The sequence below is a fragment of the Zingiber officinale genome, chromosome 6B (assembly GCF_018446385.1).
Source record: "Zingiber officinale cultivar Zhangliang chromosome 6B, Zo_v1.1, whole genome shotgun sequence".
NCBI lineage: Eukaryota > Viridiplantae > Streptophyta > Magnoliopsida > Zingiberales > Zingiberaceae > Zingiber > Zingiber officinale.
In genome coordinates, this window is record NC_055996.1 from 131432635 (window position 1) to 131450075 (window position 17441).

Consider the following 17441-nt stretch of genomic DNA (forward strand, 5'->3'; position numbering starts at 1 on the left):
ATGGGTGTCATAATTCATGTGATCCTAAAAGGAATATAAACTTCATTTCAGTTGGCTATGGTGGTAGCTAATGATCTTTAAGAACACATCACAAAACTGAAAGCTTAGCTGCTCTGGCAGTTGAACTAGCTTTAGTACGTGCTGAAACTTTAAGTTAAAGATGGCTTAATTGTTCTTGTCAATTGAAAGAATGACCTACCAAACAAAGCCAAATTAATTAGCCTCTTAGTCTTAATGACTGACCCAGCTAACAAGTTGCAATCTAAAGACTTGAGCAATCAGCTGCAGGAACCAAGGGAGTTGAAACGGGCACGTAAGCAATTCTGAAAAATAAAATAAATGCCATTATCATGAATGGTTGAAGTGATTCAAGCTATTGTTTGGTCTAAATCAAACAGATGTCAGAGCTGTCAGGTAGTGGGATTTGATTCATTCACAGACATGCAGGATCATCAAGTGCATAATGATTGTGTATTTAAATATTCAAGGAACTACAAGACAAAGGAGAGAAACGTGAGCATGAGAATGGAGACATGAACAGCTCGATTGATCTAGTGAAGGCATGAGTTGGGAGTTGGTCTAGGGACACGAAGACACAGATGGAGGAACAGTATTCCTTTTTGTTGGTTGAGTCCACCCACATGAGTTCCATGCTCCTGTGTTTGGCTTGCACAGCCCCCTCACATGAGTTCCATACTGAGGAGATGAAGCCAATTCGCCAGTATGGAGTAGTAGCAGACATGCATTGTATGTTCTCTCTCTCTCAAAATGTGTGCTACTGTTTTAAAATAATCAAAATAGGACTATGTTATACAATAATAGAATGCTACAAGAAAACAAAAAACTCACCCTTGATCCAATCAATGCTCAGTTATGATTACATGAGAACAGACAACCAAGAAGAACCATAAAATAACAGGAAGTTTATAACAGTCACTGCAAGAGTAGCACGCATCAGGTTCAAGCATGTTTTAATTGTAACAACTACATCATGTAACAGTATATGATGACAAGTAGTTAATAGTTAGTAGAAACATGTCAACAACATAAGCAATATATCAAGCCCCTTCGAAAATAGGATATTCAAATGTTTAATCAGTTAACCGTAGCTGACACAACTGATTCTCATTATCTCCGTAAGCATTGCTGCCTGAAACAAACGGGGAAAAGGGAGGTACCATCTTTCACAATGTTAAATACTTTAGGCAAAAAAAATGGCTTAGCCATTCAAATGGAAGAAGATGACTTACATTTGCCTCTTAGTTACATAGTATAAGGTCCCTTGGCACTATTGGAAGAAGATGACTTACATTTGCTTCTTATTTACATAGTATAAGGTCCATTGGCACTATTCTCTGGCATTGACAGGAGATCTTCAAAGTTCCAGAGATCCATATCACATATATTCTGAATCACATCACTACTTAGAAAGTCTGAGTTACCACTGTATGGATAAGGCGCCTGCACAGAATTCATGGGATTGGAAAAAGAGAGTTTGAGTGCAGAGTTATCAGAAGGAATTAGTTCTCCAGCATCATTTTTCAGTTTCTTCGGCGGGGAACCTTGAAAGCAAGCCATTTCATCAGCTCCAGTCATGATTGAAGCAAGAAATGCTGTGATCTCAGGAGTTTTAACCTCGGTAACACGGCTATTGTTGGAACCATCAAAAAAGTTGCTTTGTTGATCAGAGTGTAAATTGTTTGCAGGTCCCCCAGTTGGTAGAGACTGTTTCATATTGGTGAAGGAATTCATGAACGATTGTCCAATAGGTACTTTCTCTTCAAGGAAGTCAAAAGAACAGAAATCTTGATCTGGTTCATTCAGGAAATTGGTAAGATTATTGAAGTTGAACTTCTCAGGTTGGCTAGGCTCGCGTACTTTTGTTGCATTCAATTTCAGTGGATGATTTTGAATAGCTGGTGGTGTCTCATCAGGGAAGTTCACCTTAGCTTTCTTGCCACGGATACGACGGGCTTCATTATCATACGCTCTTGCAGCTTCTTCGGCAGTGTTGAAAGTTCCAAGCCAAACACGAACTCCCTTACAAGGATCTCTAATTTCAGCTGCCCATTTTCCCCATGGGCGCTGTCGGATCCCCCTGTATTGGGTCTTTCTCTTCCTCTTGGCACACTTAGCTGCAGGTCCACTGAATTCGACTGGTTTCAGTGCATGTGGTGCATTTGCTGCAGCTTAGTAGAATAGCAGTTTGAAATTTAGACCATTTGCAGTGTGATTATTATTAGTTTAGGGAAAATGAATGAAAACCAAGATAGAGTTACAAAATCAAAGAGTCTAGCAATCTAGCATATAAAAGAAAACCTTACTAGGAACCAGATTTGGATGCAACGTTCCTGCTTCCAAAATAAGAAAAATGATAAGAATGAAAAAGCATGAGCAAATAACATTTTCATTTCTAGGGAATATCATAATATGTTCGATAGCAGTCTCAACATTTATACTAGTCCAACAGAGAGGCGACAATAACAAACAAACAAAAGACCTATCTATTTTTGGTTATCTATACATATCTTATCCAATCATTGAACTTCATTCTAAGGCCATAACACCAACATTACCATTTTCTTTATTAATAGTCTTAAGAATAATTTAATTTGGTCTTATTCTACCCAACAAATCAATCCTAATCTCAGCATGTCTAATTATACAATCACATTAACATATCCATATCATCTTTAATTTGTTTCCTCTCATTTTATTGGATACTGGAGATATGCCTAAATTTTCTAAGATAAGGGTGTTTTTTAAGCTTTCTACTAAAATCAAACATTCATCTTGGTATTGTTGTCCTACCCCACACTCCTAGGAAGTTATTGTTCTATAAAGAGACTATATCTTACTTAAACAGCCTCAAAATGCTAGCTTTCACCTTACATCAGTGTAACACTATCATAATAATTTTAACCATTTTTAATCAGGAATAGAATCCAGGTAAGAAAAGCATATTGCCTTATGTTTTGCCACAAATTTGAAGTTATGAGCTAATTGCAGGCTTCGGATGAGTCTACCTTGGAGAAACATATGCTCAAATTACAAATTGAAGCATAATAGATATGTTTAATTTTTTGTTTCATCAAACTGTTACATAAACATTCTGTGGGCCAACCCTTACTGTGAGAGATAACTTTATGTTTCCAAACCAATAAAGAAAGTTGATTGTTCACACATTTAATACCACTAATTCAAGTATGCAAGCCGTGACAATGATTAGTCCTTTTACTAAAAAAAAAAAAAAAACAAACAATCAATTAAAAAAAGAAATAACTCTAAACTTTTACACAAAGAAAACAATCAATTAAAGAACATAGATAATTCTTATTCATCTAAGTGGCCCAATTCGCTCAAATCCTTCTATCTGAATTGGTTTGATTTCTTCTGGATTCGTGATAATTTTTCAATCCCCTATGAAACTTTCCCAATTGGCATTGATGTTATTTTGCTACATTGTTTATTACCTTGTATTTGTTGATATTATTCCTACTTGTGCCTACCATGTATATATGGTGGGGGATTTACATTCTTATTTGAAGATGATGATTGTGCACGAGTATTGTGCAATTTCAAGTATTCAAAATACAACAATTTTTTACCCTACTCTGTTCCATGGTATCATGGTGAATTCTCAACCCTTTAGTGTATCCCTTGTGTTTTATGTTTGAGTTGAAGCTCTAGGATGATCATGGCTTGCCCCTCTCTTTCAACATGACTCCCTTTCCATCTTCTCTGCCATGATAATTAGTTGGTGATGACAATGCTTCTTCCATTGTATTGTCGCTGCCTTCTTCGTCCACTGCAAGTATGCCTATAAGGCCTGAGGTGCTTCACTAGGTTAGTGGATCTAGCTTCCTTTTCCTCACGGAACTGCTCCAACACTCCCCTCTTCACAGCCTTTTCGATCCCAAAACTTCATCCTTGAATTCCCACTGTCGATCGACAACTACATCATCCAAGTCATTCTCGACTTGGAGAACAACCTTATCCTATGTGATCCTCAATCAGAGAATGCCCACTACATGCTCCTCTACATCTGTTGCTCTACATCACGCTGATGTCACATCTAACTACGACCAAGTCCAAGAGATTCACTTCCTCCAACTAGACTCCCGTTGAAGTCTCCCTACAACATGAACCACATCCAACTCCTTACAACTTGCAGATAGCGAATGGGAATCACCTTCCCAACTAACAAATCAAGGTCCTTAGACCCAAATTGACGATAGCACACCGGATATTGACAACAATACATCACCAACTCCGAGCCACCTAAATTGTCAAAGTTGATCCTCCACGCTATCAGCAACTTTGCACCACCTACTTGCCAAGATTCATCCGAACATACACCAAGATTTGCTTCCCAAATTGACACTAGAAAATTTCATTTGCATGAGATGCAAATTGAAGATTCTTCCAACATCTTAAATTTGAAGGGGTGTTAAAAGAAGGAGATTGTTCTCAATCACCTACCTGATTCCCTCTGATCCTCCTAGTCAATTTGGTTTGATTTCTTCCAAATTCATCTCTAATTATTTCAAAATCTATCTCTGGTACTTTCTTGATTCATAGTAATGTTATTCTCCTATTTTGTATATTATGGTATTTGTTGTATTATTCCTACTCTTAACTACTATGAACGATGTGATTTACATCCTGATTTGAGGATGATCACCGTGTATAATATTGTACTATTTCAAGGACTGAAATCCCAACAACTTTTTCTCTCAAACTCTCACAAGCATGGTATACAAAATGCACCTTAAATACTGTACCAAAACATTGTAAAAAAAAAGGCAATGGCTACCTAAAAAAGAAAATCTATTACCAAGGTTGAAAAGTGAAACCATTCCAAAGAAACAACTTTGTGAATAGGAAGAATAGCCACATTAGACGAAAATAAAGAAATAAGTATGAGATGGAAAAACTTCAAAGGGAAAAAACAATCTCCATTCTCCACAAAATCACTTAATATAAAGAAGTGTTTTCTTCTTTTTTGCAAAAGATAAACAAAGAAGCTTCAATATGAATCATAGACAGAAGATTACTCCTTTAGAACTGGATGAAAAGGAGCAAACCCCCAAATAAAGTAAACCACATAATCTTCCCTGCAGAAAAGAAGCAATTGAAAAAGTTACAGTCACCAAACAAGAAAAGGAGTAAAGTGAATTCGAAAATATTTGTTGTCCGAAATGATGCTCATCCTCGAAGTAACAATAGGCAATAGAGAAACGGGAAAGGATGTAAGGCAAATCTCACCTTTAGCAACATAGGGAATAAATCTCTCCAAACAAGAAGAAAAACTTACTATGATTTAATATTTCCTAGTTCCTGGTAAAGGGAAGAAATTCGGTAAGAAATCAAAACCAATTAATCAATATCAAGCTCTGAGAAGAACTGGATGAAATCAAAATTACCAATCCTTTTCACCAATGCAGATTAAAAAGTTGAACAAAAAAAACCTAGAAAAGTTCACAAAGAAAAAAAAAACTATTTTTTTTCTCCACGGAACAATACCTTTGGATGCGAAAGCAAGCGGCTTGTGGTTGACTACCTCCACATCAGACTCCATCAGCTCCTCCTCGAACTCCTCGAAGTCCTCCTCGAAGTCATCTTTCACCGCCGAGCGCCACCCGCCGTTCTTCTTCTTCTTCTTCCCCGCCGCACTAGCTCCGCCCTCCTTCAGATCCGACCACAGGCAGTCGGAAGTTAGCCACCACGCGGGCCTACCCACCGGAATTAAGTCAGAGATGATCGCTCCTCCGCACATCTTCAATCGCCGACTCCCCTTTTTGTTCTCAAAAACACCGCTGAGAGAGAATGTTGCTATATATAGAAAGGGAGAAAGCTGAGGGATTGGCTTTATATTCTATTGAAATTACAGAAACAAGGGAAGGTTAACGTATCCAATAATCAAATTTTGCTAAATATTGATAGGGAAAATTTTATTTTACACCTCATATTTATTTTCTCTGACAAAATAGTTTTAAACTTACGAGCGCTACGCTACCAAATTATTAGGGTTGTTTGTTTAATTTTCAAAGAAATTGGATGTAAAATAATTTTTTTGCACAACTTTTGGAAACATTAATTATTTATAATTTAAAATCCAAGGAATATAATTATGTTTTTCTTTCCATAATATGCCACGGAAAATGCATTCAATTTGGCTACTTGGCATATTTTTCATTTTTAATCTTATTTTTTAAGAAGGTTGTAATTTTAAAAGAATTTTATATTAAAATAAAAATAAAATAGATATTTTGTGTTAAAGCAAAATTTAGCTGAATTAAAAATTATATTCAATTTGTTTTTTTACTATATTGACTTAATTTAGTATTATTACCATATCATAATTAAATTTTATTTTAGATTTTTTTTAATTATTTAAAAGTTTAGAAAAAAATAATTTATATTCAAACAAGGGTGGATATTTTTATTTTTGCAATACGTCATTCATCTTATTTATTTGGACAAGATCTAAAAGAAAATAATATGTATTTTTCTTCTTTTTTTTTCATTCAAATTGAGTTAAAAAAAAAACTAAAAGAAAAGCGTACGTCTGCATCAAGAAGCATCCAACTATTCACTACTTAAACGGAAAAAGAAATATTATATTATTTTCAAATTTGTAATATAAAATTTAAAAAATGAAGGAAATATTATATTGTTTTCAAAATCTGATATATTACTGATTATAATGATATTATTTTAAACCAAATAAAATTTAAAAAAAAGGATGATTCTTTTGATGTCCACCGTCGGATCACTAGGCGAAGAGTCCCAAGCGAACAGGTGTGTTGGTTTTGGGGATCCAATCGCCGCCCTGGATGAAGGTCGCCGGCGTGAAGGAGGCCGCCTCCGCCCGCGAGATGACCTTGACGCCGGGCCAATTGACTCTCTTGCCAGTGCCGCCGCCGCCGCCCGTGTTGCTGTACTCGGAGTAGGTTAGGGTTTTGAGGGCGAAGTCGCCGTCCCAAGGCATGTAGCCTTGGGTGTCGATGAAGTCGCCGATCTCGGATTCCATGATGGCGGTGCGCGAGTATTTCTGCCACGGGCGGCCGAGGTAGTTCCGGAAGGGCTGCTTCGGCGGAGGGTCGGGCTTGGCGAGGGTGGGATCGGGCACGATGCGGCAGTTATGGAGGACGAAGCCGGTGGTTTCCTGGGGGAGGGTGCGGCCCTGGGCGAGGACGATGGTCTGCTGGTTGTCGAGGGGGCGGAGGACGGTGAGGATGCAGTTCTGGAAGACGGCGGCGGCGTCTCCGAAGATGAAGTCGATGGTGCCGAGGATTAGACAGCCGCGGTAGAACTGGCGATGGCAGAGGGCGTAGAGGGTGTCCTGGTAGCCCTCCATGCGGCAGTTGAGGAAAATGGCGCGGTCCGACTGCACACGGAGCGCCACCGCCTGGTGCTTGGCCGCGCCGGCCGTGTTCTGGAACCCCATCGCCACGGCCATGAACCCGTCGCCGATGGCAGCTAGCAGACAAAAAGGTAAGCAATTTTATTTCTTTTTTAAATATTATTCCTTTAAAAAATATAATTTTTTGTGGCTGCTGGGATTCGAGCCCAGGTCTCTACGGCCACAACGTAGAATTCTCACCACTAAACTACAGCCACAGTAGTGGATGAGATTAAGACCAAATTTTATTAATAGTAAGTTTACCGAAGGTAGCTGTGTGGAATGTCTTCACTCCATCGACGAAGTTTTTGCTTCCTGTTACAATCGTCTTCCTCGATCCATCGCCGTACATTGTGATGTTTATCATGCTTGATCCCACCTCCACGGTCTCCTCGTATACTCCCTCCTTCACATAGATCACATACCTTCATACAACGTCGTGACGATTGCTGAGAAAGCTAGAATTTTTTTTTGTTTGATAGATTGAGAATTTTGCAGGTCGCGATTGCTTGCCTTCCATCATATTTCGCCGGCAAATGAGACAGCGCGTCCGAAATAGTCTTGAAATCTCCGGTTCCATCCTTGGCCACAGTCACGTTGGGCGTGAACTCCTTCGTGGCGCGGCTCTCCAACACTCTCCGCTCTGACTCTGGCACCCATGCCGGAATTCCATTGGCGGAGTGGTTCTCCTCCTCCTCCTCCTGGAGGAGCCGGCTGCCTGAACCATGCAGCACCGGCGCAAAAGACGAGACTTTTCCCACGATGGTCAGCGCGTTGCTCGTCATCCGCTTCGCCGACTCCAGCCTCGCCTGCATCTTGTCCTGGAGCTCGCCTGCGGGGAACCCGTCGATGCATGTCTGCTGGTACGCGGAGGTGGCGCTCAGCCAGTTCTTGAGCTCGTGCACCTGCGCCGGGAGATGCGACAGGGAGTTCGCGTCGTCGATGGTGCCCAGGGTGCGGTTGAGCTCCCCGGAGGCATACCCGTGCATCTCCCGGCATTGCTCGACGGCAACCTTCACGTCCGGGTCGTCGGATTTTATGTCGTCCAAGCTGGCGAAGGCCCCGTTGACCTCGTCCACGAGCGCAGAGATGGCGGCGCGGACATATTCCTTGGGAGCGGAGTTGCCGTTCGTTGACTTCTTGAGGCTCGCCTCGCAGGCGCTCTTGTAGTCCGTCGACACGCAGATTATCTGCTTCCCAATTAATCATCTCGTTAATTGAAATTCTTACCATTAAGATCAATTTAATTACTATACTTTCGGAGAATTTGATTATATGTTTTAAGGTCTAATTACGACCTGGATGACACTAGAAGTGGATCCATGGTCGTCGCCCTTGTGGGAAGCAGAGGACGAAGAGGATGATGATAAGGCGGTGGAGCCACCGGCGCCGGAATGCTTGCTCGACAATGAGTTTCCGTGTCCCCCATCCGCGGGCTTGTATACCACGGCGACCGCCGCGACCACGGCGAGGATAACCACCACGGAGGCGACGGCGCCGGCGATCATGAGGCGTTTCCTCATCCTTTGAGCCTTCTCGGCTCTCCGCCGCTCCGACACAAACCCAAACTCCTGGAACGCAGACATGGCTGCGACCTTCGTCGATCGACTCAAACTTTCTTTGCTCTTTATCTGCCTCTGCCTGATTCCTTCTCTCTAGGAGGGAAGATTTGTAAGTTTTATCAATTAGAGAAATTTGTTCAGAAAAACCAGAGGCGGGGAGCAGTTTGAGGATCTGCTGCATTGGGTGGTCAATGGCAATTCCAAGATTCTTAATTTCTCGCGATTTTATAGACATTAATTAGTAATCCAATTTCTTCAACTATTGCAGGAATGAAATGCTCTATAGGAGCCCACTGCTGTAAGGAATTGATGTAGAAGACAGCCATGCGTCGGTGGAAGTGAAGTTAACGAGAGTGAAGTTGTAGGCGTCCATGGAGTTCATGAGGCTGAAGCCGGGCCACTTTACCCGCCCGACGGTGTCGGCGCCGGGACCGTAGTTCTGGAACTCGCCGTAGTAGAGCGTGCAGAGCGCGAAGGGGCCGCTCCACTCTAGCCACCCCGCCGGATCCACCGCGTCGCCGATGAAGGACTGCATAACCACCGTGCGAGAGTAGGCTTTCCATGGGCGGCCGAGGAAGGTTTTGGCGGCACGGCCGAGTTCGGGGGCGGCGCTCACCGTGCAGTTCTGGATGGAAATCCCTGTGGACTGTTCCGGCATGGTGCGGCCCTGTGCCGTGATGACGTTGGATTGACCGTGGAGAGGGAGGCGCGCGTAGAGGTTGCAGCTCTGGAAGACGGCGGCGGCGTTGCCGAAGATGAAGTCGACGGTGCCGTAGACATCGCAGTCGCGGTAGAACTGGCGGAGAGTGTGCACGTATAGCGTGTCCTGGTAACCGAGGAAGCTGCAGCGGTAGAATATGGAGAGGTCGGCGCTGTTCCGCGCCGCCACCGCCTGGAACTTCGCCGCCCCTGCAGTGTTCTCGAAGGTGATGCCGACGGCGATGAACCGCTCCCCGTTAACCGCTGCAATAGGCATATTAACATGTCAATTAATTCATTTCTTCGCGTCAAAACTCCAACTTGTGATCGGAGAAGGTATCAAAATTTCATCTTGACCATCGATTTGATTGATATTCTCACCGAATGTAGCGGAGTTGAAGGTCGTCCATCCATCGCCGACGCTGTGATTAGACGTGATTACTGTCCGATTTATGCCAGATCCGATCAAAATAAGATTCCTCTTGTTCATGGGGACGACCACATTTTCGCAGTAAACGCCTTCGCTTATGTAGACAGCGAAGTACCCGGCGACAGCAGCGGCAGTGTCGTTGGGGGCGAAAGCGACGGCGTCGGAGATGGAAGTGAAGTCGCCGGTCCCATCTTGGGCTACCCTCACCCCTGACTTCGATAGCTTTACCGGCACGATCAGGCTGAGCTCCTCGACGAGGCTCCGCCCGGCGGTCGTCGGAGGAGCAAGCGGTGGAGGTCCTGTTAACAAAAGCACGAACATCGAATCAAACAGATATTCAACCATGAGATCGCTTGACACGAGGCATTTCATGGCCTCAAGATCTCCCTTTTTCCAAATCTGGGTCCCAAAATAAAGCTCGCGAAAACACATTTGTTTTGAGTTATTGTCGTTGATCACCTGTGTTGGCGGCGGCGGAGCTCCGGCCCAGCGCGGTGGCGACGAGCCCGAGCGAGACGCCGTAGAGCTGCGTCCCGTTCGCGAGCGTGCTCTGCAACTCCGGAAATCCGCCGTCGCGGGACGCCTGCAGGCCGTCGTAGCATGTCTGCTGGTTAGTCACCACGGCGCTCATGAGCGCGCGCACCCGCCCAGCGGCGGCCACGTCTAGCGACTTCCCACGCCCCAGCTCAGCCTGCGCAGCAGCCAGGTACTCCGCGCTCAGCCCGGCCAGGTCGCGGCAGTCCTTCATCGCCCCGCCGCCTCCAACTCCGCGATGCGCCCTCGCGCCGCCGAGCCTGCCGGCCAGATAACCGTCGAGGAGCGCGGCCGTGCGCCGCGCCTGCCGCAGCGCCTGCCGCACGGAGTACTTGCCGTACTCGTACTGGTTCTTCGGCGTGGACCGTAGAGGAGAAAGCATTGCGATGCAAAGCTTGGGATAGAAAGACGACTTGCAGGCAGCCGCTGGAGACACCAACGAAGCCGGCGGTGAGCCGGCGGCGGCGACCAAGGGGATTAGAAAGCAGAGCAGGAGAAGAAGAGCTCCGTTCGACAGCATTGCTACACGTGTGACAGTAGAAAAGGTTTAGCGGCCTGCTCCACTTGGATGGATCGGCGAACGATCGAGCCTATAAATAGTGAGTGGAAGGGACTAAATGGAAGACATGATCGGCCGCCCACTTAGAGCTATCACCGTCCACATCGTCTTCCACTTCGCGAGTGTGCAGATCTATAAAGGAAGTAATTTCGATCGGAGGAGGAGAAGACGTGGTTGGCCTGAGGATGCCTTGTCACAAGGGACGGTGCAATAAAGTTGGAGGAAGAGTTAGAGAAAAGGGTTGGGGAAAAATGAAAAGAGCTTCATATCATCATGTTTTTTATATATAAAAAAAAATCAACCTCCACCATTGCCACCAAGACATGGTAAGATCTGAACTACAAGACATGTGTTTTTAATTTTAATTTTATTCATTTTATAATCCAAGAACATCCGACTAATCTTCATAGTGACCCATGTAATCCTATGGAAGTTTTTCAGAGTATCGGGAAGTGAATATGAGTCCTGACATATATATGACCCAATATTATAAATGATTTATGTAATATGCCTCAAAGTGAGATTTAAACTTTTATTGCTTAGAAAACTCATCTCATCGTTTATCATCACACCATAATCCCGAGAACCTTGACATGTGTTTTTAAAAAAGATAGATTTGCTATCTTATCGGCCCCCCAGTGTCGTTGACATGTATTTTTAAGCAAACAAGCAGAGTGGTCTTTGAGCAAAAATGGTTGTTTTTAAGCAAACATCACAAAAATATAGTTATTCTTCCCGTCTAAGACCGTGATTTGATGAGTTAGTGAAGAGCAACTTGTAGATTTATATTCTAAATGCACGATAAATAAATTAATTAAATGCGATAAAAACTTACAGCGATCTCCCGCAGATCCGCAATCAGTAATGGCGAAACTCATTGTCGGAAGAGCGATCACAGGATTGGAAAGCCCTCCGCAATTCCACAAACCAAATCCTACCGCCTTGGATATTCACCTCTTACTCTCGTCTCCAATCCACCCTGATTCTCATTCTTGATCCTTGGACGCATCCCCTTTATATAGGGAAATAAACCAGGAGCATAATGGACCTTTTTCATTATGAGTAGTGGAGAACATAGGTCATGTTCCCATATCCCCACTCTCCCCATTTCCAACATCTCCCATTCATCCAAGGTAAGTCACTAAGACTAGTTCATTCAGGTAAGTCACAAAGACTTAATAAGTCACATAGACTATTAGAGAGTTTGGTAACATAGACCATATGAGAACATCCAATCCATACTTAGAGAAAATGGTTCGTGCGACAGCAAGCACACTGAGCGATAGTTGCTAAGAAGATTGTTACACATTGACTTAACCGCTCCTTGAGCAAGCAATGCTAATAAAGTTGTTACACTTTGCTTAGCTGCTCAAATAAATTAGAGACACACTCTTCATGGTACATATCCTCTTTCCTAGTGGCACATAGCTTTTATCCAGGATCCATCCAATCTTCAAGTGACACACAACCATTATTTTGAAGATATCCATGTCTTGCTATTTACCCAGATTAAATAATTTTTATTTACATCGATATGAACATCTCTAATCTCTTATAATGACCATTATGTCAAGAGCATGTTTCATATCCAAAATTCACATTCATTTCTATACATAACAGAAATGGGTCGACCAGTAAATAACAACAAAAGATGTAAATATATTTAATCTTCCTTTTTAGCTAAAATCAATTCATTTTAATCAGTCGCTTTCCTAGTTATGCTCCATAGACCGAATCATCCATAGTCATAGGATACACGCTAAAGTAGCAGACACTGATTAAAACTTCAAATAAACAGCTAAATAGTCACTAAGGCAAAAATTGAGATTAACATATAATCTCAAAGGTCTCACATAGTAGAGAAATAGGGATTCTTTCTTCTACTACCTTTATTGTCGCAATAGCACATGTGGTATGAATAACATGTTACGATGTTATTCTCTTTACTAAAAAAAGCACATGTTGTCTTCAAATTTAATATCGTACAGATTTTGATCTAGACATACTTAACGTCTAATCCGGAATTCAACATATGAATTCTAATCTGGCCTTCAACAGGTTCAGTAAATGGTGGGTTCATTTACTTAGATCATTATTTACACATAAATGATCTCATCTTAACACAATTATCAAGGCGACCTCAACTTATGAATCTGTCTCTAATTTCATAATTTCAGCTACGTAAGATGTTTCATAAGTAACAATCTTACCCCTATTTGTACTTAACAAACAGAGATGATTGTCCATGTGAGTGGACCAATCTCCACCTGTCAACATGCTCACCGAGATCTTATATGAATGTAACAAATACAACATATACACTGAATAAATTATGACAAATGGCACAATCAAAACACAAAGTCTGATTGTTATTTCAATGGTGTTACATGTTGGTGCAACCTTAGGTCAAGGTTGATCTAGTTGACCAGACTCGAGTTGACTTGACTCGAGTTGTGTTTTGATGTTTGACGAGTTATGTTTGACAATGTTTGACGTGAACAGAAAAGTTGTATCTTGATGTTTGACAAGGATACAAGCTTGGGAGATTATGGGTGCAACCAGTGGTCAAGGTTGACCTGGTTGACCCGGGGTCAAGATTGACCAAACATCTGGTGAAAAGTCTAAGCAGAGAGCTTGGCACGGGAAAAGTCCAAGTATGGAGACTTGGCATGGAGAAGTCCAAGTATGGAAACTTGGCATGGGAAGTCGGAGAGAGCTCGGTAGCTCGTTCTCTGGACCGGACGAAGTCGGAGAGGGCTCGGTAGCTCGTTCTCCGGACTAGGTCAGAGAGGGCTCGGTAGCTCGTTCTCTGGACCGGACGTGGAAGTCGGAGAGGGCTCGGTAGCTCGTTCTCCGGACTAGGTCAGAGAGGGCTCGGTAGCTCATTCTCTAGACCAAGCGTTAGGGTTTAGAGCTGGGAAGCTCTAACCTAGCCATTGGATCGGTCGGCAGACCGATCCAGTGATGCCTCTATGAGCTTACTGATCGGTCTGGGGACCGATCAGCATGAAGCCTGATCGGTCCCCGGGACCGATCAGGGTACGCACAGAGAGTTGGGCAACTCTCTGTGAAGCATTCTGATCGGTCTAGGGACCGATCAGCATAGAGCCTGATCAGTCCCCACGACCGATCAGATCAGCCCCAGACCGATCAGGGTGATGCCTGATCGGTCTGGCTCTAGCCGTTGAGAGACAACGGCTAGATTCTTCTGCTGTCTTTGGACTCTGTTCTTCTCGCAGGTGGATGCAGGCTATAAAAGGGCTGAGGGCTTCTACAGTGGAGTCTCTCTCTTACTCTTCTTCTTCCTCTCTGTTCCTTCTTGCTGCTACTATTTCTCTAGAGCTTTGCTGAGCTCTCGTCTAAGCTTCGCGTGAGCTTCCTTTCGGCTGGGTTCCTGCTGTTGTAGGCGTCGCTTGAAGCTGCTGCTTTATCCAGTTGAAGAGAATGCAAGTAAGCGAAGGTTTTACAGTTGTATTGTATTTTGCTTCTTGCTGTACTTGTACTCCTTCTTGCTGTTGTAAGTTTTTGTGGCGAGGTTTCTCCACCCATAAGGAGTTTATATTAGCCGGTTTTCCGGGGACTCATCCACCGACGGATTGATAGACTTCGTCCACCTTACGGACACGCCGAGGAGTAGGAGTATCATCTCCGAACCTCGTTACATCTTCGTGTTGAGGTTTGCTTTTCTTTTTTCGTTTCTATTTGTTATTTCCGCTGCACTAACCCTAATCGTAGGAAGAAACGAAAGAATTTGAGGTCGGCTATTCACACCCCCCCTCTCTAGCCGCGTACATCGATCCTAACATTACATTCTACGAAGTCCCAAAGACTTTACATGTTCTTTAAATGACTCTTTAGTCATTGGCTTAGTAAAAGGATCTGCAAGCATAACACGTGTAGGTACATACTCAAGGATGACTTTTCTTTTAGCCACAATATCCCTTACAAAATTATATTTAATTTCTATATGCTTACCTTTGCTATGATATTTAGGATCCTTGGAAAAAGCTATTGCAGCTTGACTGTCACAGTAGACAGTTACTGGACTCCCACTATCCTCAGCAATTTTCAGATGCTTCAAAAACCTTCTTAACCAGACTGCTTCTTGCACAGCCGCTGAACATGCCACATATTCATCTTCCATAGTCGACAAAGCTACACAAGCTTGTTTCTTGCTATTCCAGGAGATGGCGCCACTATTCAGCAAGAATGCATAGCCTGATATGGATTTTCTATCATTCAGGTCTCCAGCCCAATCTACATCTGAATAACCTTTCAGACTCATATCTGATCCTTGAAAACAGAGACAATAATCTGTTGTCGCCTTCAGATATCTGAATATCCTTTTTACTGCCTTCCAGTGTCTCGGTCCTGGGTTTGACTGGAAGCGATTGACCAAGCCCACAACATAGCTGATATCGGGACGTGTACACAATATAGTGTACATCAAACTACCAATAGCACTGACATATGGGTTTTTATTCATTTCAGTTATTTCCTCTGGAGTTTTAGGACACATACTCTTGCTCAACACAGTACCTTTCACAATAGGTGTATGTTCTATGTTGCAATTAGACATGCTAAAATGATATAACATCTTATTTATATAAGACTCTTGTGACAAACCCAAAAGTCCTTTAGAACGATCTCTTATGATATTCACCCCTTAGATGTATTCAACTTCTCCCATATCTGTTGTATCAAATTGTGATGACAGCCACTTCTTGACTTCATTCACATATCCTATGTCATTTCCAGCTATCAGCATATCATCAACATATAATGATAAAATGACATACTTTCCTTTTTCCCTTTTCAGGAAAACACAATGATCCTCATTGATCATCTCGAAACCATAAGATAACACGACTTCGTTAAATCTTATGTTCCATTGTCTTGACGCTTGCTTTAGCCCATATATTGACTTTTTAAGTCTACATACTTTTTGCTCTTGGCCTTCAGCAATGAAACCTTCTGGTTGAACCATATAGATTTCTTCGTCAAGATCACCATTAAGGAAAGCGATTTTTACATCCATTTGATGTAATTCCAAGTCATAATGTGCCACAAAGGCCAAAATAACTCTTATTGATACAAATTTCACTACAGGAGAAAATGTCTCTTCAAAGTCAATACCCTCAATTTGGGTATATCCATTTGCAACTAAACGAGCTTTGTATCTGTTAATCGATCCATCTGTTTTCCTCTTTATTTTGAGAATCCACTTATTCCCAATAGCTCTTCGGCCCGGAGGAAGATCGACTAAGTCTTAAACATGATTTTGAATCATGGACTCCATTTCTTCAACCATTGCAGCTTTCCATTTTTCTCTAACTCTACATCCCAATGCTTCCTCAATGGATTGAGGTTCGTCATCGTCAATTAGAAGTGTAACCAATGCCTCATTCTCAATATCAAACCTCTTCTTAGGTTTGATCTTACGAACACTTCTCCGTAAGTTAGGCTGTTGAGAAGTCAACTCATGACTCGGTATTTCACTCCCACTCGGTTGACTAGACTCAGGTATCCCTTTTGACACCTCTCTCGTTGATAATATCTCATCCTCCTCAAATAGAAGAACATTTTTATCAACATTACCTCTGATTGGAAACTTTGTTTCGAGAAAAGTCGCATCTCTCGAGTCTATTTCGGATATGGTTCCATCTAGTTGCTCACCTATGAAAACATAACCTTTGGAGGTCTCATGATATCTTATAAAGATACATTTCTTACCCCTAGGTCATAGTTTTCCATACTTGTGAGAACTGTCATGAATATAAGCAGCTGACCCCCAGGGTCTCAGATTACTCAAATCTGGTTTTCTGCCTGTCCAACGTTTATATGGGGTAGATGGAACTGACTTTGAAGGCACTTTGTTAAGTATATAGGCTGCAGTTAATAATGCATCTCCCCAATAGGAAATTGGCAAATTAGCTTGCGCTATCATAGACCTAACCATTTCAAGAAGAGTCCTATTTCTTCTTTCAGCTACCCCATTTTGCTGTGGAGTTCCAGGGATTGTCAGCTGTCTAATAATCCCTCTATCATTACATATTGTCTTGAACATATCAGACAAATACTCTCCTCCACGGTCAGTGCGTAAAGCCTTAACTTTACGTTCCGTTTGATTCTCAACTTCGTTCATATAACGAATGAAGCAATCTAATGCTTCATATTTGTGAGAAATCAAATACACATGACCGAACCTAGAGAAATCATCAATAAATGTAATGAAATAGGAAGCTCCAT

The 17441-nt window shown here is 42.5% G+C and overlaps 3 protein-coding genes and 1 non-coding gene across 5 annotated transcripts; all 4 read right to left on the reverse strand.

The window, feature by feature from the left end:
- Nucleotides 1-1052: 1052 nt before the first annotated feature.
- LOC121989541 (ethylene-responsive transcription factor 1-like) lies at nt 1053-5846 on the reverse strand. Of its 2 annotated transcripts, none has more exons than XM_042543643.1 (2): nt 5527-5846; nt 1053-2189 (listed from the first exon to the last, which is right to left on the reverse strand). In XM_042543643.1, exons 1-2 carry the CDS (start codon nt 5777-5779, stop codon nt 1324-1326), a joined length of 1119 nt encoding a protein of 372 aa, XP_042399577.1. In that variant the 5' UTR covers nt 5780-5846; the 3' UTR covers nt 1053-1323. The 2 variants fall into 2 exon arrangements, with proteins under 2 accessions (XP_042399577.1, XP_042399578.1); XM_042543644.1 differs by having other exon boundaries at nt 1057-2183; nt 5527-5845.
- An 830-nt stretch (nt 5847-6676) lies between these two features.
- On the reverse strand, nt 6677-8994 carry LOC121989543 (pectinesterase-like). The gene is made up of 4 exons (XM_042543646.1): nt 8707-8994; nt 7922-8598; nt 7673-7833; nt 6677-7485 (listed from the first exon to the last, which is right to left on the reverse strand). The coding sequence occupies exons 1-4, from the start codon at nt 8992-8994 to the stop codon at nt 6779-6781; spliced, it is 1833 nt and encodes a 610-aa protein (XP_042399580.1). The 3' UTR covers nt 6677-6778.
- On the reverse strand, nt 7555-7626 carry TRNAH-GUG. The gene has a single exon. It is a non-coding gene; the product is annotated as a tRNA-His (tRNA).
- Nucleotides 8995-9191: 197 nt separating the features above from the next.
- On the reverse strand, nt 9192-11208 carry LOC121989542 (probable pectinesterase/pectinesterase inhibitor 25). Its single transcript, XM_042543645.1, has 3 exons — nt 10559-11208; nt 10051-10398; nt 9192-9933 (listed from the first exon to the last, which is right to left on the reverse strand). Exons 1-3 carry the CDS (start codon nt 11151-11153, stop codon nt 9251-9253), a joined length of 1626 nt encoding a protein of 541 aa, XP_042399579.1. The 5' UTR covers nt 11154-11208; the 3' UTR covers nt 9192-9250.
- Nucleotides 11209-17441: the final 6233 nt, after the last annotated feature.